Source organism: Chaetodon trifascialis, chromosome 2, assembly GCF_039877785.1.
Source record: "Chaetodon trifascialis isolate fChaTrf1 chromosome 2, fChaTrf1.hap1, whole genome shotgun sequence".
NCBI classification, from domain to species: Eukaryota; Metazoa; Chordata; class Actinopteri; order Chaetodontiformes; family Chaetodontidae; genus Chaetodon; species Chaetodon trifascialis.
The window spans coordinates 13056837-13080643 of NC_092057.1; the positions used below are offsets into that span (position 1 = coordinate 13056837).

Sequence of the window (23807 nt, forward strand, 5' to 3'; positions counted from 1 at the left end):
GCACAGGTCCAGTGTTATTGATGTTTTGCTGTCTGTGGTTTATTTTATTTCAGACGATGCTATGAGAGCTGCCACAGTCGGATGCATTCCGACAAAAGCGCACACTAACACACATATTCTTGGCTGATATTGGCCGGAGTCGTAGCCAACACAAAGTAATCTGGTGGCGTGATTGTATGGCTGGCGGAGTATTTTGTTCAGCTCAGTCAACACATTGAATTTAATTTCCTTTCTCCGTCCTTCGGCTCGGGTTTTTTTTTTTTCCATCTCAAGGCAATATTTCCTTTCGTGTGCGTTTAATGTTTTCAAACCCATTTTCTTCTCCATCTACTGTATCTATCTGCCTCCCTGTGTGTTTGTTTTTGCTGGTGTCTCCTTGTGTTTGTCTGTGTGTCTGTGTGATGTCGGTTTGTCTCCTCATGTGTCTCTCCGTCTTGTTCTGCTTGTCTGTGACTTTCTCTATCTATGAACCCCCTCCCATACACACCTCACCCACCACCAACACCATGAAGACACACACACACACACACACACACACACACACACACACACGCTTCTTTTCCCCTGGGTTTCCTTAAATCTCCCGAATGCTGAAGAAATGACTGACAGCACTATATGCACAGTCTGCAAAGGACTGACGGGGATTTTAACCAGATACGTCACAACTACAGGGGAAGGGAAAGAGGGAGGGACAGAGGAGAGGAGAGCAAACAGAGACAAGGAGAGAAAGAGAGAGAGAGAGAGAGAGAGAGAGAGAGAGTACAGAGGGATATATTGACTCAAAGCTGGTCTGCATGCTCCTCAGTGTGTGAGAAACAGGACGTGAGAGCGGGCAAGATGGAGTGCTGGCAGAGATGAAGACTGTCCCTGGGTATGTATTTGTGGCTATATTTATGCGTGTGTGTGTGAGTGTGTGTGCACATGTGCTCGCATGTGCGTCCCCTGCACCGTATGCTAGACGGGTGAGAGCGACTGACTTTGTGAGCAACATGCTGCAAGTGATGATTCGTATGTGGGTACCGATGGATTTGGCGTTGTTACATAAGAACGGTGTGAATGAATGAATTGAGTGTGTATTGAAGATAGGAGCGGGCAGTCTGGGGGTCTTTATCTGGTCTTAACACGTGTGTGTGTGTGTGTGTGTGTGTGTGTGTGTGTGTGTGGGGGTATATGTGTGTGTGAGTGAGAGAGAGAGAGAGAGAGAGAGAGAGAGAGAGAGAGAGAGAGAGAGAGAGAGAGAGTGTCTGTTTAAGTGCCGTAACTTAGTAAAGTGAGGAGGGAGGGATGTGCTCTTGGACATGTAAGTTCACAACTGAGTTAAGTCAGGGTCTGTTGGGGTATAAATGGTGTGCCTGAATAACAAACACTTCAGTGTGCGTCCAGTATGTACACATGCATGTCAGTGTGCGTTAGATGAGAGTCAATTTGTTTCATGGTGCATGAGAGGTGAGTTATAGCTATACTGATGTAAACAAAGTCAACAAAATCTTCACAATTTTCACCTGAGGAATTTCCTCAGTGTCTTTTTTATTCTGTGTCTGATTTTCCTCAACTGAGGCACACGCACAGTCAACATGCATGCTGTATATGATGACACGTAAGATCATTTAAACCAAAACTTCAATGCTGAACTTGTCCAAAAATGACAGTGTGGCAAAGGCAAATCAAATTGGTCAGACAGCATTTGCATTTGCCTGTTATGAAAGCGGGGTGGAAGGTAACCAGAGCCGAACAGTTCATTAGTTGAATGACAGAAAACTCATCTGCAACAATTTAGATGAGGGACTGATCGTTTAGGTCTTTTTTCAACCAAATGCCAATCATCCTCTGTTTCCAGCCTCTCAAATGTGAGGAATTGGCTGCGTTTCTCTGTCTCATAATTAGACATGGAATGTCTTTGGGGCTTTTAGTCAGACAAAATGAGCATTTTAAAGACATCAGCTTGGGCTCTGAGAACTTGAGCCGGGCATCCTTCACTCTTTTCTGACGTTTTATACCCGAAATGAAATGACAAATCCATTTCTAAGAAGGATAGAGTGACTGATAATGAAAATAATAACTATTCGTTATAGCCCGAATGTCAGCACCTTGACTTGTGAGTTATCAAAGCAACGCAAGACAAAGAACAGAGCTCAAAGAGTCTGTGAATAGACATGAAAATTGTGACATCATGCTAAACATAATACAAAATGCACAGACATAGAGGAAAGGTCACAAACTGAACTAAACCGCAGCGACATGATGGACATTTGCAATATAGAGGTGATGATAAAGTGACGTTCATCCTCAAATGACCCTCAAAGTAACTTTCATCCTCACATGTACAGTATCAGTGTTCACAGCGGTGATTTACTTGTGACGTACAGTGAAAGTGCTTGTCAGTGACGTGGATCTGCTTCTGCGTCAGCCGGCTGCATGTTTTACTTCATTACCTAATTCATTTTTCTATCTTTTCTTAATCTGGGACAGCACCAGCAAACAAAGGAAACTTTGCCACATCGCGGCTTGAAGTTCATCCCTGTGATCACTGAAATCAAACTAGCCCTTGAAATAATAACGAGACAGTGGCACTGTGGGAGTGCAGATGAGAAAACATGTCTTGAGTCCCTCTTAATCATTTTGAGGAAAATAGGAAATGATAGCATTTGGCTTGGAGTTTACCAACAGTTATTACGCTTCATTTAGTGACAAATACGCTAAGGACTGAGAAAGGCTTCAAATAGTATTATGTAAATATTGCTCAGGGGACTTGCAGATGAGAGAGAGAGGAGTGAAAGAGGGAGATAAGGGAGGGATTAGAGTGAAGTGCAGATGCACGAGTGACATCACTTGTTCATGCTTCACACCACTACATTTGAATATTAATTTGGAGCACTGACTTGGTGTGCTGACACAATGTGTGAGTCACACTTGAAGTGCCAAAGGTTCTGGCAAGTTCTATTTTGGCTGTTGAGAAGTCAGGTTTGCATCAACTGACGAGAACAGGCGCATATTTCAGTTTCCTCCAGGATGTTTTAGATGTGCTGTGAATTTCAGCTCATTGCCAACGTTGACCCCTGCTGCTGCTTCCCAAACTCACAGAAATGGAAAAGTTGGAAAGTCAGACGAGACAGAGGATGTGACCGTTGTTTTGTTTTTCTCTCCTAGTTCTGAGCCTCTTGTTCCTCCCCTCTGCTATGATCCCAGCTGTCACTGTCCCTCCGCATTCATTTCTTTTTCTCTCCCTCTCACTCCTTTATTGTCATCCCACAGTCCCGTTCGACAGTCCTCATGAGCGTGTCCAAACCCCCGCCGCCCCCCTCCACCTCCCACCTGGCCATCCCCCCTTCCTCCACCTCCAGCCCTTCCTCGTCTGCCTCCTCCCCCTCGGCGACACCCCACTCCACCTCCCTGCCTCCCCCCTCGCCGGTCAAGATCTCTATGCAGGAGCACTTTGCCATCAATGTGTGCCCAGGCCCCATCCTCCCCATCCCACAGATCTCAGACTTTTTCCCACGATTCCACGACTACCCCTGCACGCCTCCGCCTCCAAGGGAGAAGAAGATCCTAAAAGAGGAGACTTTCAACGGGGACACGGGCGGGGGATACAAGGATGGGGAGAGGAGGGAGAGCAACGATGGAGACAGGGAGGAGGCGCTCGACTCCGATGACGATGACAGTGAGTTCTGAGGAGGGTGAACCAAGTTTTGTGGTGGAAAAGTTGTTCTTTGTTCAGTGTGTGTTTGGTTTGTGTGTGCCTGTTTATTCAAATCATGAGGCCATACTGCAGAAAAACAACACTTCCAATTCTAAAACTTTGGAGAGGACAGTCGTATGTTTGTTTTTTTACTCAAAAAAAGTTTCTGCATTTTCCTCAGAAGCAAAATATATGCTTGCAGAGTAAATGTGGACTCAAGCATTTTCCCAAAAGTGTTTGTCACTCCCACTTTGTGTGTGACACAGAGCAGCCGATGATTTATTAGACAGTGTTGCAATGGCAGGACTCAGCCTGCAAGTTTCTGCTCATTCCCAAACAGTAATCAAACAAGACAGATCAATTCATATTAGGCAGCGCCGTGTTTTTAAGAGGCCATCTGCTACAAATATGACTCAGAGCTTTTGAGTGTGTGTGTGACTGACTGAGAGTGTCTGTCCCTTTACCGGCAGTAATGGCCATGGTTTGTGTTGCTTTCAGCCTACCTGGGAACGCTAGAGTTCAGCCTGCTCTTTGATCAGGAGAACAACTGTCTTCATTGTACAATTCACAAGGCAAAGGTACACACATTTTCTATATGTTCTTCATATAGACAGATCTCTGTCTGTCTGTCTGTCTGTCTGTCTGTCTGTCTGTCTGTCTGTCTGTCTGGTTGCATAATCTTCCTTGAAAGCCCTGTGAAAACAATTCTCCTGTAATGCTTTTATGTTTGCACAAGACGTCAGATTGCTTTCTCTCAACCTTTATGAAATGACGTGTTTGTCGCACATCCCCAGCAGCTTGTCAATTCAAAACAACAAATCATCTCACGGCACTAAGAAATGTCGGATAACATTTCTCCGTTGCTGTGGCAGACCCATTTGGTGTGGCCATCGTACAAGGACACAAGCCTTGCATTACATATTGTGTAATGTTAATTATGTAAATTGCGTTGGACGGTTCCCATGAGGACAACACAAAGGAGTCTAGGAGGGTAGAAAATAGAGGCATGGAAAGAAACACCCCGAGGCGCTATTGAGATGTAACTACAGTAGAGGAGGTCTGTCATAGTCACTGTCTTTTTCTGACCCTGTCAGTTGTGTGAAGTGTTTGAGGGCATGATGACGTCACCTTTGACACTATGGTATGTGTGTGTGTGTCTGCTTGTGTCCACAGGGACTGAAAGCCATGGACTCCAATGGGCTGGCCGATCCATACGTCAAGCTTCATCTTCTCCCCGGCGCTAGCAAGGTCACTGTTCCAACCTTACCTCAGTGGCAATTAACGTAACGTGCTACCACACTGGGCCGTCCCACACACTGACACTCCCCCAGGAAAGCCCCACATCACACGGAAACTGCCGGCACAAGACCATAATTTGCTAAAAAAACTAAAAATAGCAAACAATTCATACATTATTCAACTGAAGATAACAAAAAAACAAAAAAAAGAATTGTTTAGTTTTTGTAAATAATAGCCTCCCTTGCTGATTCTTGTTTATCAGATGCCACAAAAAGGTCAAAACGCTCTTGCAAAAAAACGTAAAAACATGGCAGCAAGCTAATTTAGTGTGTCGTTCTGAGCCGTTGAGCAGGGCACATTTTGGTTGGTTGCTACTTAATGTGGCTCGTCCAATGTGCTGCTTTATCGAGCACAAACACGTCGTGGTCTGCTGCACAGCTCTTGTCTTGTTTTCAGCTCCAGCAGCAGGGAAGATAAGGCTCACCACATCAGCAACCCCCAGCTCCGGCAGAATGCAACCTGTTGTCGGCCATTTTGGCTCAAGGTTGACACGAAATGAGGTTATGATAAGCGCAGGGAGCACGCCGAGCCAAGATAGGTTGAATGAGGCAACTGTCTGAGGTCTAAGGTGCTAACAATAACAACGTCTGGGGTTTTTTGTCCTCCAGCCTTCCTCTGTCTGTCTTCTCTCCCATTGTTATCACTCTCCTTTCCCCACTTTCCACCCCTATCTCTGTCTCTATCTCACTATCTGGCTGTGACCCTCTTTGACCTTGAAATACCAACAGTGTGCGGAGAGAAGGGAGACAACTGAGAGGGAGGAAAGGGGGGAGAGAGAAAGAGAGAGAGAGAGGGAGTGGAGAAAGAGAGGGAGGGGGAGACAGATGAGGGGAGGACAGCAGCAGGTGGTTGTCATGGAAACAGGGAGGATTGTTACACGGCTCACGTCAACAGGCGAGTGTTGATGGGGGGGAGAGGGGTGGTAGAGGTGGTGGGATGGGGGCGCAGAGAAAGCGTCAATGAGTAGGTAAGTACCCATGAACTGCCGTTTGTTAAATGCCCACAGACGAGGGACACGTCACTGGAAAAGTGGGCACGTGCACATGTAGAAGTGAGGATGATGGAAACACACTCACACACCTACTCTTGGCACGTTCAATGAGTAATCCTGAACACAAAAGGTTTCTGCAAATAACTGAGTTTTCAAAATATTGAGAGCATAGGCACACAAAGAGGTCCCACTCATCTGCCCCCTTTCTCAGCCTCATGTCCTCCAGCACTCGCTCTGTAACCAGTACACAGCCGAGCATGCTGCCTTGTCAAACACACACTGTAGTGCATGTGGCGCATGACCTTGCATATGGGCAGACACATGCTAAGGCTTTAGTCACAGTCACACAGAGATGCTCCCTCCATAAGTCCCTCCTTCTCTATCACTCCCTCTCTCATTCTCACACACAAACACGCATGGACAGAGGAGTTGCCAGTGCCTCTGTCATGGTCAGTGGTATTTTCATCTGTTCATTCCTAACAGGGGTGCATGGAAAATTTGCTCACAGCCAGACTCCTTATCCAAAGCTCTGGGAAGTAGGGATTGAGAGAGAAGGACTGTGAAATATGTAAAAAGATCTGTGCAGACAGACTGAGAAAACGGAGGGAGAGTGTGATGGACAGATGGAGGGCAAGAGATAAAACATTTAGAAACAGATGCAAAAGCACCGGTGTAGAGGGAAAATAGAAGCAGGCAGTGACAGAGGGCAGGAAGAGGGAACAAGTGTTTGTGTTTGTAGATGTGGCATGTGTTAAGGTATGTGCTCAGAAAATCAGCCCAATTCAGTCAATAAGGAGTGATGATAATTTGAGAAGTAGTTGTGCCATTGAGTTACGCTGGAGCACATACAGCAGTGAAACACCACTGCGAGTCGTGACTCTGCCTGTGCATGGCTCCTACTGCACATTAATGAATCAAACAACGACATGAATCGAAAACACTTGTTCCCTTCATGGAGCAAGCTCTGGAGGGCTGACTCTTGTAGATAAGCTAAAAGTTTCCAGCAGAAAATGGGGAATGAAAAGGGGACAGTGATGGGAGGAAAGGGAGGAAGAGGGGAGGTGGCACAGGCAGAACAATAGGATATGGGGACAAAAACAGACGAAGAGAAAGAAGATGGAAGGGAGGGTTCAGCATCTGGCCCTGAGGCGTTAGCAAGAAGCTGGCTGTGGCAGAAAGGAAAAGACAGATAGAGAGATGAGGTGGTTATCTGCGACGCTTCAGACACGAGCAGGAGTATCGGAGAGAATGGCTGACATGATTTCTTTACCAGCTGGACATTCAGAGAGTGTGTGTGTGTGTGTGTGTGTGCGTGTGTATATACGATATAAATATATGTGTATATATATATGATATATATCATAAATCTGTTTTTTTTTTTTTTAACTAATGCCACAAAAGGGGCAAAATCAACTATGTGTTTGATCTCTCAGTGCTTTCTTCTGTGGCAATCTGTGGCATTTAGCCCTGAGCCAAATTGTTTCTGCTGAAAATATTCATTTTTCAAAAATAGGTCAAGACATACTGTCCTTCAAAAGATGAATAATTTCCTAAAAGGTAGTTTTTATCAAAAGTTACCCAAACAGGAGTAAATAGTGCATTTGTTGGAGACTATTTTCAGTGGTGGATAAGTACACATTTGGTGGTCTAATGAGTATTTATGGTGTCTGGACAGCCCATATGGGATTTACTTAAAATAAACTACAGGTACATGTCACCCAACAGTGTTGCTCATTGAGGCATTTTTAAAGAGGCACTTAACAGATGTTACACATTAAGCTCAGTTTAGTCGTCATGAGTTTGTGAAAGCAGTTGTGTAATTTCTTCTATGACTCTGAATGCTGCTCCCTAAAACCTGAAAAATAACCCTGACGATGTAAGCTGTCATTAATTAGACAGCCTGCATTACAAACTGGTGCAGTATGAGAGATGGGGGCATTTACCAGGCAGAGGGGGGTCTAACAAAAGACGGTACTGAGTTGCATTCTGGGAAATGTTGGCTCCAGTATTTTTAGAGCTTTACCCATAGTAGGGTCTAAATGTTGAGGTATCTTGGCCTTTCCAGTCCCCCAACCTTCCATCTGAGTGAACTCGTGTAGCTTACATTATTTCCCACCTAATGGGCAGAGCTAGGGATTGGGATACCACAGAGTGGGAGATGCTAACCAACAAAGTCAAGAAGGTTCACATCAAAAGTCATCTCCAGTGAGTCCAAGCCGCCAGGCCCCGACATGCACCATCACCATGCGTCCCCACACATATCCTAACCACATCATCCTTCTAGTACTGGCAACAGAAGCCCTGAACAACACCCCTGACCCAATGCAACCTGGCTGGACACAGCTCTCGGAGGAGGAGTGACAACTCCATCTCAAGGAGGCACCTGTACTGTGACCAGACCAGTCATCTCTTCCTGCCTGCTAAAAGCCAGGGCTCATCAGCGATCCCATTTTATGCTTCATGCTCAGCAAATTTTGACCAGACCCATATAGATTCAATGTTTGCTGACTCTGTTGCCAATGCCAGCTTTATGGACACCATACTCACCATTCAGCTGAGCATCGGCGTGGAGCCCCTGACCAAACTAATGGAAGCAAACACCTTCGATGGACACCTCTTCTGCTTAGTGACTCACAGGACTGTCCCCATCTGCCTGGGTATGTCAGGTAATCACCAAGGAACACTCACCGTTCAGATGCAACTGCCAGTCATTCAGTACTCTTCATGGATCATCATATAATCCACACTTTGAGTGGTCCAGAGGACCTATTCTGGGTTATTCTTGTCTCCTACTCCCAGTGATACCTCTGCATCTATTTATCCAGATCTCTTGGGAGTTCCTTATGATGCCAGAGTAAATTACTTGCTACTTGACAAGCTGAACAAGTTTGCTCTTTATATTCGGGTGACAAGACTAGGCACGAACATGTGCAACATATGCAGTGTGCAGACTGCAAGAGACCCAGCTGTTCGTCAAGGTGTGAGGTCCATTTCTCCAAGATGCCATATTTGTGGTTCATTGTTAGTGCAGGCAGCATCCAAATGGCAATCCCAAGGTGATGACAGTCACAGAGTGTCCCATCTCTTCCTCTCCTCTGTGTTTACACAGACATAGACACATCCTTCATGCCTGCTGTTGCTCGCTAGCTTACGGGTATCTACAGCCAAAGAGACAGTCGAACTGCTGCTCCAACAAGCTGTTTGCCCGCATGGTCTCGTCAGAGACATTGTCTCTGACCAGGAGCCTCAATTCACCTCTTCTTCCTTGAAAGAGTTTTGCAATCGTATAAGTGACATCAACATCAACCTTTCCCCTGGGTTCCACTTCCATTTGCAGTCCAGTTGGCAGATGGAGCATTTGAAGCAGGAGATGAAGATAACTCTGTGGTGCATCTCCTCCATGCCTCCTGGTCCAAACATCTGCTGTGGCCAGAGTACACAGACAACCCTTCCCTTCTCCTTTCCAGTGCTCCGTGGTACTTACCTCTGAGGGTGGAGTCCAGGAAAAAGTGAGAGTGCTGTAGTAAGCAACCTCCTGCCTCACTGATGACTATTCTTCATCGTAAGGCACCTCCTGAAGTTCTGTCTATGTGGGAGGGATCTCGAGTACCTGGATACGGTCCTGACAAGCACCCCTGGGTTCTGGCCCAGGGCATTTCAGACATGGCCCTGACTGAAGAGTTTGTCTGCAGTCAGGTGGATCTGCCTGGAGGGATGTCTAGTGCCGAGAGGAGGTTCTGTCAAAATGTTAACCAATTCCTAGTTTCACATTTTCTTTGTCTTCTTTTTTCTTTTTTGTTTTAATGTTCCTGCTGTTGTTTCTGCATGGCCCCCTGCTTGACACCTGGTCACTAGTCTCTGCTGCATACATTTGTCTCATCTTCTGATGCTGACCTTGAGTGAATTTGATTTTTTTATTTTACAGGCCTGATCTTAAAGTTGTGCTTCTTGGTTTAAACCTGAAAGGTTGTACTTGTTAATTTGATCAATTTATTGTTGTTTTTTGTCTTTTAGTGGGATTTGTTTCAGATGAGGAAAAAATCCTCATCAAAACTATACCCTCACTAAAGGTATTTAAAATCTAAATCTGCAGCGACTAACTATAGCTGTTAAATAAATTCTACTCACAGTATTTAAGTAAACATTTTCCACCACTGATGACGACTCCTGTGGCTCAGAACAGCCAATTAGTTCTGCCTTTGGCTATACAAGGTCTTATTGACCTACATTTTATAACAGGAATGTGTCCATAACTAATTTCAGTTGTGTGCAGTAATGTATGTATCAAGGGAGTCAGTAAAAATGCAGTATATTGGGATGCAAACCCAACTTCTCGAAGGATTTTATAAACATTAAAGTACATATATTAAAACATAAAACCATGAACAAGATGAACACATCCAAATGACAACCACAGGAAAGAGACTGCAAGTGGCTGCTAACTTTATTTATGGATGGTGATGCTATTAAGGGCTCATGGGCATTTCCTCTCTTGGAAAGCCTTTAATTTTTCATGCTGACTGTGTTGTGCAGTTTAATTGGCTGCTGTGTTATGTTGTGTTTGAGACACAGTGCTTGTTTTGGAGGTCTGGCTGGTGCTAATGCACTGTCTTATCATGTTGGGGAGGAGACAGACGGACAGGTGAAGTGAGGGAAGCCTAGCGTCCTCTCACTCTCCTCTACAAAGTAGGCAGCAGATGTCTGCGATTTCCTGAGGGACAGAGATAAATGATGTTTCCCCACACTTTTTCTCTCTCTCCTACTTTCTTGATCTTTTGGTGTCACTCATTTTGCTTCCTTTTCATGATCTTTTGTTCTCTTCCTCTTGTTCTGATCTGACGAGTTTGCTCCCTCGCCCTTAAAATATTCCTCATTTCTCTTTTCTTCTTTTGATCCTTCCCTTTCCCTATATTTCTTTTCATATTTCTTCTTTATCTCCTCAGGCTAACAAGCTACGCACAAAAACCCTGAAGAATACGCTGAACCCAGTGTGGAACGAAACGCTGGTCTATCATGGCATCACAGCAGCCGACATGACCACCAAAACACTCAGGTAGGTGCTCACCTCTGACTTTCACTGCGGTCACCAATTAGCACTATTCCACAGACATCCACATGACCAGTTTATTATGCGGGGGATGAAGATCCATGCGTCCAATCCTCCAGTGAACTGGCAACAGCCGTCTATGCTTCCCAGTGGGCTTTTCCAGGTAATTCATTATTGCAGCCGGGCGACGCCAGCCAAATGTTCCACTTGCTGTTGCTGCGGTAACTGCTCAGGTGCTCGCTGTGTGGTAAGGCTCCGCCCCCTCCTTCCCACAGTGCTCTCCATATGGATTGATTGAGGTCAAGCGTAGCCATCTTGGCCCAAAAACTCTGACGCACTTGTGTCATGCTGCATGTGTAAGTTGATTCATTTCGCGTGTGTTTTGTTTGTGAACGTGTGTGCTGCACACAATCAGTGTCAGTTTGCTCAGCGGATTCATAATAGGGTTGGATGGTATTGTTTATCCTGAGGAAACACGAGCACAGACGCGCTCAGATGCAGGCACGCGCACACACCCCCTCTCTGAAGCGCATATACACACACATGAATCTCATCTGCACCTCACACACAAATATAGGCAGTCAGGTGTGTGTTTATCCGCTTGTGTGTATGTCAAGGGCAATCACTGGCAGGAAAGAACATGCATGGCCTCTACTCTGTATGTGGACAAAACACATGCACACACATACACGCGCGTAAAAAGACACGTCCTTGAGCGTTTCCACACACACAGTCAGAAATAACATTTACTCTCCCTCTCCAAAAATACACACGTATACACACAAACAGCAGCTTGAGGAGAGACCCTTCAAACCAGAGGAAACCCACTTGACCTCTGTTCAAGGACATAGCCCACAGACACAAGCCAGCATGGGGGCTCTGGGAAGCCAAAACGAGGGGGAGGAGTGTGACCAGTGTCAAGCAAGAGCTGAGGAGAGAGAGAAACAGAGAGGTGACTGCCAAGATCAACAAAGAGAGCAGGAGGAAAAGCGTGAATGATGTCAAGTGACAGATAAGGCAGTGTGGTAGAGGAAACAAGGGAGGCCAAGACTGAGGAAGATAACAGGACAGAGGGATGAAGGGAATCCAAGGGACAGTTGAAAGAGAGAGAGACTGGGTCACAGAGAGAGTAGTGAAATAGATAAAGTGATGAATGAGGAAATTCTCTTCGCTGAGAAAAATGGGCGAGTGGTCGGGAGGAGTTTACTCAAAGGGAAGCCAAAAAAACAAAGAATGAGGACACCGAGAAATACGTAAGACAGCAAATGAGCGGGAGTGAATAGAACGCTGCCTGACAGCGAGGAAAGTGGGGAAAGGAGGCGACAGACACAGAGAGATGGAGAGAGGAAGAAAATCTGTTCAAACTCTCCCTCGATGCGTTCAGGCGCCAGCACCATGCCTCAGCCTACAGACAGACTTTGTTCTCATTACTCCACAGAAAACAGCGAACAGTCAGAGAATGGAGAAACAGAGAAAGGAATCCCTGGAGAGACGTTTACTCACTTGGCTGTACCCTGCTGCATCCTGCTCTGTCGGTCCCAGCGGGGCGCAGAGGAGGGAGGTGCTGCACTCTCTGATCCCCATGCTCTATGCGCCGCTGAGCAGGAGGACTCTGTCCAGACTCAGCCTCTCTGTAGACCTGCCTGAAGGCCTGGACAGTGCAAAGTTTATTGTTAAATTGGGCCATGCTGCAGTCAGAGCAAAGCCATTCTAGTTAAGATGAATATGCTTTCAAGTGAGAATAATGGTTATTTCTAACCAGCATTTTGATTTAGGTATTGTAATCACAATTCAAAGTTGCAATACCCTCATAGTGAGGCTTAATACTACAGCAAACACTTTTTCAGCAGCTACTTTTTCAAAATTAACAGAAGAGCAACTGGCATATCTATTAATAGTGCAGCCAAATAAATGTCATTTCAATAAAGAAGTCAGTCAAAAATAATTACAACCACTATCTGATTTCATGCTGCACATGGTAAGAGAAGTTTCCCGGAGCAGCACACAGTAAAGCTGCTGTGGCGTGTCACCTGCAGCTCTTCATTTAACAGCTAACTGTGGCTGCAAAAATGAAAAATGATTCACTCGTGAAAAAAAAGCAGAAAAATTGTTGTTTTGTAGAAAGGTTTATGTAGAGTGACTGTAATCAGAGCTAACCTTGTCATTTGACAATGGAAAGAAATGTTCGGTTCGCACTGGCAGTAACTTAATACAGCTCTGACATGATGGAGAGAGTAAACAGTAACCAGCTGTTGTCACTTATTTGCATGCATCGTTTCCTGAGAATCTCTCAAGCTTAAGGTAGGCAATCTAGTGCAGTAATGGAGGAAAGGAGTTGTGGATGACCTGTGCTCCATTAGGAGAGAGAGGGTTTAACTCAAGTCAATCAAGTCAGTTGTTGAATATATCTACACTGACTGGCTACTCCAGAAAACTGCCAGCCATAAATTATATCAAAAATGGGGTTGGATGTCATGACAATCTTTAAGCTAAAATCTTTTTTCCCACTGTTTGGTACTTAAGCCCATATCAGAGAGCGTGATAAAAGCTGGAGTGCAGCCAAAAACCTTTGAATAATTAAAAAATTCTTTTGTGTCGAGTCCATTCTACTGCACTCTTTGTACTGGAGGATAAATGCTGTAAAAACAGTACTGCGGTGTCTAAAGTGGAGGGACAGGACTGGTTTTGTGCATTTCTTTATTTATTTTGCTATTCAGTCACTCTTTGGCCGTTAATATGATTATATAAAGCCATTATGCCGACGCAAAATGCACTTAAATTGAGAGGGACGGTTAAATAGAAGGTGGTTATGAAATGGCTTGGAGAAAAAAAATCTCTCAAGTTGTGACTGCATCAATTTTTTTTAATATTCTGTATTCAACCACGCATATTCCTCAGTGTGCACTTTATCTCTGCGGGCCACTGGGGGTCCTTTCTGTTATTAAGAATGAACCAGCTGAGTAAACTAATAACTAATGTCCTCAATCCAGAGTTCATGCTTGGCCTGATGTTGGCTTATCCTTCAACTGGTGCATCAAGGCTGCCCGAGGTGCTGGGATCTTGACTGAAAAGTCAACTGAACTGGAATACACTGCAAAAATCGCAAGTTATTTAGTCTGTTAATGAGTCTGAAAATCAGAATTGACTCATTTAAAGGAAAGCTTTTAATCATCTGCAGTAAAAGTCTGCTGGTCTCAAGGCTGCTTTTGTGAGCTGTCAATAATTTCTAGAAAATACCTGAAACATGGGAAACTGCACTGGGAACAAGTAGATATATCAATCTCCTTTGATATCTGAATACAGATTGAGTTGCTCTGAAGACTGTTTGATTGCAGTGAGGCTGACATGATTTTTTAGATTATGTCCAAATTTCTCTATTACTAGCCGCAGTCTGTCTCTGCCTTTGGGCAGATTTCAAATTGTTTAGAAAGCTGTGACAATGACACTGTGGCAGCTCTATCCTTCCCCTGATTTAAATGACACAACACATTCTGGTACATTTCAATGCATTAAAAAATGAGGGGAACTGCATATTTATGACTTTGGGGAGAATCTCATCTTCACGATCAGGCTGCCTGTTAACAGAGGAGGGATGGAGCATGTAGAGGTGTTGTGATGAGAGGTAGCTATCAAGAGATCCTGTGTGTGTGTGTGTGTGTGTGTGTGTGTGTGTGTGTGTGTGTGTGTGTGTGTGTGTGTGTGTGTGCGCGTGTGTTAAAGGACTACCAACATGATGTCAGTGCCAGGTCTAGTTTCTCTCTCAATTCCTTCCTCTATCTCTCTGCCCCTCTGTCAGGCTTCGTAATAGACTGGCACTGTCCTCGGATGTGGGGAGATAGGGACAAATGTGGGACTTGATTTGGTTTTGGATAGAGAGCTAGTGGATGCCTCAGGTCAGATGTATGGTCAGCTATTGATGTGGTCTGGAGGGAAAAAAAAATCTGTGATTAGGTGTTAGATGTCAGGATGAAAATGATATGTTTGAGTGGGGTTGTTTGCTTTTTTTCTATGTTTGTAGCATGCCTCTATGGGGGGGCAATGTTGTTCAGTTTGCCATATTTCCAGACTGAAATATCAATGGTTGGATGAATTGCTGTGAAATTTTGTGCAGACGCTCATGGTCAGTAGATGATGAATCCTAATGACATTGGTGATCTTCTCAGTTTTTCTTCAGTGATGGCGATGATGTTTTGAATTAAATGTTTCAACAGCTATTGAATGAATTGGCATGATTTTTTTATGCAGACATTCATGCTCCCCTTGGGGTGATTTGAAATAATCATCTAGTGCTGTCATCCAGTCAAATTTCAATGTGTAATTCACAATCGGAAACATCCAGGACTAAAAAATGAAGCCAACGCAGAAGTTCTAAAAATTGCTATGACATCACAGAAACTGTGTCCATGTTTTATACAGTCTATAGCCATTACCGTCTCTACTTTGTGTTTAGTGCTAATTAGCAAACGCTGCCATGCTCACATGGCAAACTAAGATCGTGAACATGGTAAACATTGTACATGCCTAATATATTATTATCACCACTGTGAGCATATTTGGATGCTGGCATTAACATTTAGCTCCAAGTACTGCTGTGTCTTCTTACAGCCTCACAAAGCTGCTAGCATGACGATAGACTTGTAATAAGAAATCAGTCAATTAGTATTCAACAGACGGCTACTTTGATTCTTTTGAGACATTGATATTGAAGTAAAAAAAAAAAAAGAACAACTCAATTCCAGTAAATTTGCATCTCTTTTGATGCAACAAGCAGGAGTGGATTTTCCCCAAAAATCAATGTAGAGTATGTTTTAAGTAGCCATGCAAGTTATCTTCACAATATTAACATCTTCTTTATTTTATCTGACATATAACATACTGAATCAATCAAACAGAAGAGTTCCCTAAACATTTAGGAACAGGAAGTAATGCCCAAATCACACAAATTCTTATAAAATGGAAATAAAAGTAATATGGTGTTAAACTTTAAAACAGTGTTGTATATTACATGGCAATGCCCGTTTTAAGAAATTATAAGAATACCACTGCAAGGTAATTTTTGTTGTCATCAAAGTCCGTTTTTTTGTTGTAACTCATTTGAGACCATTAGAGAGATACTTTACAAGATACAAGTGCAGTCTCCAAGCAGGAGCGGTGGTAATCTGATGTAGCTCAAGAGGTGGATTTTGTCGATGAATAAAACAAAATTTGGCATCTCAGGTTGAACAGATTCCACGACATGTGTTTGGTTTTTAGAGGAATTCTAAGGCCGGAAAATTGTGGGAGAGGGTGTGAGGAAACGGATGGAGCATTTGCACAGCAGAAGCCAAAAGTTCGGGTGGAAGCGGGATCACATTTCACGGCAACCCTCGTCTCATCACAGACGCCCTACATGTATGACAGAGCAAAGGCACAAAAATCATCTGACAGCCGCGGTCATGAGTCAGTTATTCAGAAGCTTCTGCTACAGATACTCGTCAGTTATGACTAAAAGGGTGGAACCAGCATGTCAAACGTCCAAATGTCAGAGAGACAGGAAGAAAACACGAGGAGGGGGAAGGTGTGTGTGTAGAGAGAAAGAGTGTGTGAGAGGGAAAGGTTGAGAGTGAAGAGCAAGGAAGAAATCAAGAGCTGCATCAGTCCATCTGGGAATATTTGAGCACAGAGGGAATATTGCAGCAGGTGATGGGCTGTGAGGACTGTATTGTAGCTGATATTATAATATTCACCCTCCAACAAACCTCACCATCAGTTTAACTGAGTGCACCCTTTGGAAGAATTTGTTTCACAAGAGTGTAGTGATAAGGGAGAAGATACTGATTCAGTTGTCTCTCTTTACATTTAAAGTGCAACCAAAGGGAGACACAAAATAGAAAAGGGAGTCTGTGCAATGAAATTTGGTGTAGATATCAATGGAGCTCAGAAGATGCATTTTAACCACTGTTGATCCACTAGCTTTTCATCTTGGACCATCATCAGGTCCAAGTTTTATTTTGTCCAGTACTGGTTTATGACTAAATACCTGCTAAACCAATGACATTCCCGTCAACCTCATCTGTATTTTGTATTTCATCCTAATTAGCAAATGTTAGCATGCTAACATGCAAAACTACAATGGCGAACATGACGAGCATTATACGTGCTAAATGCTAACATGCTGATGCTGATCATGTATTTAGTCGCAAGGACTGCTATGCCTAAATACATAATCACAGAGACATTGTGAGTGTGCGTACCACAGTGCATCTTAAAACTCTTTAAATCACACTGAAAGCACAAAAGTCAGCTCAGATAATATATGTAACGCAAAATGTATGCACATGAATTGACAGCAGCTTTTATAATGTGCTTTACCTGTATACAAGATATAACCACTGTCCTTTCAATTCCTGCTTTAAACTTTAATTCTTACATGCTGCTATAACAACAAATTAGTGTCTGATGGAGTATCAGCCAAGAAGGATATTCATTGAAATCCTTTGGAAAGCCTCTTTCTCTACAGCAGTCACACATCTTATCAGCATTCATGAGACTGCTCATGTGAAACCACCAGGAACTCATCTTGTGTTGCAGACAGAGGAGCTGATTGATTGTTCAGATTCACTTTGGATATATTTGGCATATTTGGTCCGTGCTTGCTTCACAATAATGACTGGAGCAAAGCAGCAGCAGGGCTCACACATAACTTTTCTCTGACTCACCGCTTCTCTTCCCCATCTCTGCATCTGTATGCGCTGTCCACGGATGAAGGCTGTGTGTGTGCGACATGGACAGACTCGGACGAAATGAATTCATTGGAGAGGTGAGAGTGGCTCTGAAGAAACTGAGAGAGGGCGAGAGCAAGCGTTACAATATGGGCCTGGAGAGAATTGCACAGGTACGTATATTATATGTGTGTGTTGTGTGGGAGACCTTGCACAGACTGCTCACATAAATATCAAATGGATTTCTGGGAACATATATATCAAGATGTGTCCTGTTTCCATTGTGCATGTTGGCCTGGGGGCTATCAGACATCAATTTCAAATGCTGCGTCATAAACTGTAATAGATATTCACCTGGAGGCTCTGTGGGATACAACCATGATGTCTCTCTCTCTCTCTCTCTCTCTCTCTCTCTCTCTCTCTCTCTCTCTCTCTCTCTCTCTCTGTCTGATTCTCTCTCTTTCTCTCTCATATCAGAATAAAGAAACTAACAATCAAACAGTGGAACAGGGGGCAGTCGTGGGAGAGGAGGAGGTAAAACTGTCATCAGCTTTATCATCGCCAATCTTATTATTTCCATTTTCAACCAAAACATGCCTCTCTCATTTCCTATTACCCTCCTATATCTAATACATTTTCTTATCTTTTCAGCATTTGTAATCTGTCTTGTATTTTCACCATCTCTAAAGAAAAAGAAAGTTCAATTAATTTAATTCAGAATTTCAATTCGTTTTTAATCCGTATATGTGTCTGAGGCATGAAGCAAAACTACTCACATGACACATGCAGGTCCAGTGTTTTTTCTCCTTTGGGGGTCTTTATCTCATTTCTGGTCATGATTTTAGAGACACAGGCTAATAGCTTTTGGTCTCTGATTAGGCTGCTGAGACTTATCGTTCACTCTGAAGATTAAAAGGAGAAGGCAGCAGTATCATTTTGCAAGGCTCAGATAAGACCTTTAATTACAAACTTTAATTTGAATACTCCTGTTGCCACTACAGTCACACCTACATATTATACATATTGAAAATGTTGGAACAAAACACGGCTAATCTACTGCCTTGCATTGTTTCAATTACATTCACAACTTTCCTCTTCCTATGAGTGAAAAAGTGCTTTGGAGAAACTTCGCTGACCCCGGTCTAGGATTCCCCACTGTGTATTCTCTGAAGAGGGAAATGTCAGGTTGAAAACAGGTGCTGCGTCTGACACTATTGCTTTCCATGTCCCCAGCGTGGCCGCATCCTGGTGTCACTGTGCTATAACACAGAGAAGAGCTGCCTGCTGGTTGGGATCATACGCTGTGCCCATCTGGCCGCCATGGACTCCAACGGCTACTCTGACCCCTTCGTCAAAATGTAAGTCAAGTCAGATATTCATGAACAAATCTGGTATCCTACAAATTATGCAGCTATTCTGCATCAGCAAATCCACATTCAACAGCAATGTCCTGCCAATGCAGGAAGTGGCTTGATGTCCTTATAATACAGCAAACAGTCAGGGTGAGTAGGTTGGCATGGTGGGTTCAACAATGGTCCATGAAAAACATAATTTTTACATGAATCATCCCAAATGCTTGTCTCCGTGTATGACCAAAAGTAAACACAGAAAGTAGCTTCCTGGAATATCCATGTTGGCTCAGAGTGATCTGCATTTTGAGTGAAACCTTGTGGAAATCTACAGTCAACAGTTCACTAGTGCAAAGTTAGCATGAGCAGTAGCCACATTTGTGGAAAATGTGCCAGTTTGAAATAAAACCAGCACATCTTTTCATGTTCTGTCCCATGAGAGTAGTCATTGTTGATTTTTTTTTAATTTAATCAGTTGCGTTCCATATGTGAATTTACCATTTCATCTTGATATTAGCCCCATGTTCTGCTGGCTCACCCTTTTTACACAGATGTCGAGTTGGCTCTGTTACTACCTCTGCTGAGGTAGTAACCCCCATTCTGTGTTCATATATTTCATGCAGTACGACAAGGCGTAGTGACAGCTGTAGTGTAAAAGGGGCTATTGTCTTTGTCAGAGCATGTGATAACATATTGAGATGTGCATACCCTACTTTATGTCTGTGATCTTTTTCCTATTTTAATTTATAAAGTTATCTTAACAATGAACTATGTAATTGTGGAGAATGAACACATTGTCAATTGTGGCATAAAGGCAGAAGGCATTTATACAAGTCCAGCTTTATTTTGGAAATTATTCACAGTGTATTACGGGTTGTGGTGTATACTGAAATAATACATGTTATGCGAACATACAAACATATGCTAATATAGTATGATACGGTACATAAACAGCACTGTCAAATTCAAGCTGTTTTTTTGTCTCCATACTGATTTTTTGAGTAATTTTGCCACATTCTGCTTAGAACTGGTGTTTGCTATGGACACAGCTAAGGTTAGAGGGCTCTCATAACCTGGAGTTACAGTGTGTAACCTCTTCTATTTCACACGCGCTTCACCCTTTGACCAGCTTGACAGGATTGAGGGGGCGAAGTCAGATGCCCTGCTCTGACACCATCATGGCACAACACCCACAAACTCAGGAAATGCCAAAGCGTGGGCGAACAAATGTAAAGCCGCTCTCTCTTTCCTATCGTTGGAAATTGAAAAAGTTTGGATTTTGGACTGTTGGTGAGACAAAACAAGCAATTTGAAGGGAAAATTGTGGCGTGCATACAGTTTATATAAGCAATTAAGCAATTAATGCAAAACATAATAGATTAACACTTAAAACAATTGTTTTTTGTGGCCCTATACTTATTTTGCCATCATACGTCTTACCATCAGTAAGACTGAGCGCTTCTCTCAGCCGGTACAGTTATTTTCAAAGTGTGAAACTTTGCCTGGTGAACTTAAATACCAATAGTGCAAGGAGTGAGAGAGCTCCCACACAGGACAACCATTCCTGTGACCAATGCCACCTCCAGTTGTGGGAGGCTTTAAAGCAGCTTTTCGTTTCCTCAGTTGATGATACTGTGATACAGAATGGTTTGATTTGGAATACGGTTATTTAAGGTTCAATAATAGATCGGCTACTCTTGGCTTGGTTTTGACCCCTTCGACCAAGATGTTTGTTTATGGCCTGAGGATGGTGGTAAAAGATGCAGAAAAAGACTGGAGCATTCTCCTGATCCTTGGTGTGCTGGATGCAGGTTTATATCTGGAACATGCTTCTGCCTTTGTGCACTGGTACAGTATCATGCAGAGACTTTTGTTTGGCTGTTTTTTATACTTTACAATTACATTTATTCCTATATCTTTTTTTTTTCTTTTCTATTTTGAACCAACCTCCCAAGCTATCTTGGAAATGTGATTATGTGGTTAACGTTTACCTTAATGCACAGCGAATGGAGAAAAATGAAAGCATCACTCATGTTAGCAAATGCCAAAAAGTTACATTTGTATATGATGACGTGACTCAGCAGCTCCTACAGTCCACATGTTGAATTGTTCTTGAGCAAAACACTGAACTCCACGTTGCTCTTGATGGTCACCATGCATGGTATTGTGCTGCCATCAGTGTGTGAGTGTGTGAAAGGATGAATATGGAGCAAATTGTAAATCAATTTGCATAAAAGTGGCACATAAATGCAGACAGTTATTGATACACCTGTAAAAACTTTACCCATAGAGGCATCAAATCATAAAATATGTGTTGCTCTGGAGGGGCAAACAACGTGTTTTATAGTTTAATTTAGAGGAAGCTGGGAAGCAAAGACTTTTTTTTTTCAATACTGGGAGGTTTTGTCTGAATGAAAGGGGGCAGCTACAATTACTGTATTGAAAAACATTGTTTATCTGATGGTGTTTTCAGTTGGTTGTGTAAGTGGGAACTATTCACCCACAGTTTGGGGATTTTGAGGGTCTTCTGTACTGTAGAGAGATGAGTGGAACAAAAAACAGAGAGGACGCTCCATCTTATCAGCAAGAAAACTCTTTCTCTTGCTGAGAGACACATACACACACATACACATGTATATTTTTCTTCTTTCTCTCCAAGGTATTGATTTATTCCTCTACTTGAAATGTGGCACACATTGTGCTTTATCGGTCCATTGATGCACAGTGTTTTTGAATCCACCAGAAAAGCACACATGCACCCGGGCTGTCTAGCTCTTCCTCTTCTTTCTGTCACTCTTTTGTCCTTACCTGCTATGTTGCATTTCATTCTCTTTTGTTGTGTCCCCCTTGTTCTTGTTCTTTCCCCTGGCTGTTTCTTTTTGTACAAGCTCGTTTACATGATTTGTTTAAGCCACTGCTCTGATTCTTATTTCTGGCGCATAAGTTTGGATTGTTCATTTGTCTGCCTGCCAGAGTTTCTTTTTGTTCTCTTTGTACCGGGGACTCTCTGTATCGATCACAAACACTTTACCTCAGCTCAGTGGTTGATCTGCAGACTATAAGCTGCTCTTCTAATGCACCCTTTTGTGATTTCCAACATAATTAATGCTGTGAAGCTTTAATGACGTTAACGTTGAACTCTCTGGCAAATAAAAATGTATTTAGCAAGTCTTTCATCCCAAGTGGCACCAATATTCTGAACTCTACAAAGTGACTCTTGATATTAAGTCATTGACATGAACTAAATTTCATGTGTGAAGTGAATGTATTTGCTGACGGAGGTAAATTGCATCTCTAGAGTATTCAGGGCAATTAAGTCGACATAGGATTAGGGAATTAATTTGCTTAGCTAGCTTTCTGACTACTTCACTGTCAGAGCGGTGATGTCCTGCAGCTGCAGCACCAAAGCAATACTCTTGAGGAATGTGTAACTATAGCTGATCTTGATGCCACTCTCTCTTCATCCATGCTGTGTGTGCATGTGTGCACGTTCATGCATTTGTCCAGAGGGCTTTTCCAACTGGTTGTTTCTCCCCGTGACTCTCAATCAGCCTTTAGAAGCCATTCAAGTGACACAAGGTCAGAATTATCTCAGAGCTAATTTGTCTTCCATTTAAAAGGACAAATTAGCATTTAAAGACCAAATGAGTTTGCATCCTTCAGAAGGACCCACATTTCTCTCCCCCTGCTCGTCACACAGAATATTTAAAAAATAAATTACTCTGTCAGAGAAAAGACATGTGAGGGCAGAAAAAGTGCAAAACACGTCAGGTTTTTCATGCTGACCAAGCATACTGCCATACTTTACCTTTTTGTTCTCTCTCTTTTTCACTCTGAACACTTGTCTGAAGTGTAAATCACGACTCCTCTCTGCAGCAGGCATATATTTAGCTCCTCTTTCCAATTGTCACTCATTTTTTTTTGTCACTTTTTGTGTTGTTTTCGCATCTGTGTCATAACTTTGGTTTCTGTTTTTAACATCGGCTCCCCCTCCCATCTCTCCCTGTCACTTCTGTGTTTTTGTTGTTTCTCTGTGCTGTTTCTTTCATTCATAGGGACACTCTCGTTCTTCTGTTTGTCTCTCTATAACCTAAACTCACCGTCGGGATGGTTTTAGGCTCCAAATTCTCATCACCTTGGTAGTATAAGAGCTTTCAATTTGCCATGCGATTGAGTCATGTATGGTCAATTACATAAAAGGCAATGACAGAAAAGAGATGAAAAAATTTAATATGACGTAGATTTTTTTATATTTCAGCTTGTGATCATCCCTGTCCTCTTACAGGACTAATTTGATTTCCACATTAAAAAGCAACAAAGAAAATGCAATGACTCCAATTTAAACCCCAATTCATGCTAGCGTATCCACATGGCCGACAGGGTCCATGAGACAAGCTAGGACGCATGCTAATGCAGTGATCGGCAATGGGTTTGTCTAGGTCCTATGTTTTATGTTTTTAGTGCATTTATGTTTTTTTTATGCATGATGGCATATGATCGGCATGAATAAGTGCTTTCAAACATTTTGCTATTGATCTGCAGTGATAGAGCTTTTAATAATTACTGTCATGTGGACTTTGATCAGTTGAACTCTTGTCTGTAACAGGGTCACACTTTATTCTCAGAGGACACGATATAGTAAAAACTTCCTGCTTCAAGGGAATGCATGTAATTGAATCACCTGCCTAATGCTAGATAAAGTATTCCACCTGTACCCCCCTGCCCTCCCCGGTTATAGGAAATG

General features: G+C 43.0%; 1 protein-coding gene across 2 annotated transcripts in view; it reads left to right on the plus strand.

Moving 5' to 3' along the window:
• The first annotated feature begins 681 nt into the window (after positions 1–681).
• Positions 682–23807, plus strand: part of doc2g (double C2-like domains, gamma) — a 35159-nt gene continuing 12033 nt past the window's right edge. The window contains exons 1-8 of one of the 2 annotated variants that reach the window (XM_070982369.1): positions 682–871; positions 3253–3658; positions 4175–4254; positions 4850–4924; positions 10910–11019; positions 17761–17887; positions 18192–18248; positions 18948–19072. In XM_070982369.1, the coding sequence (XP_070838470.1) occupies positions 3271–3658; positions 4175–4254; positions 4850–4924; positions 10910–11019; positions 17761–17887; positions 18192–18248; positions 18948–19072 (962 nt within the window). In that variant the 5' untranslated portion in view covers positions 682–871; positions 3253–3270. Of the gene's footprint in view, positions 872–3147; positions 3659–4174; positions 4255–4849; positions 4925–10909; positions 11020–17760; positions 17888–18191; positions 18249–18947; positions 19073–23807 lie in introns of both variants that reach the window. The other variant, XM_070982377.1, reaches the window with a different exon arrangement.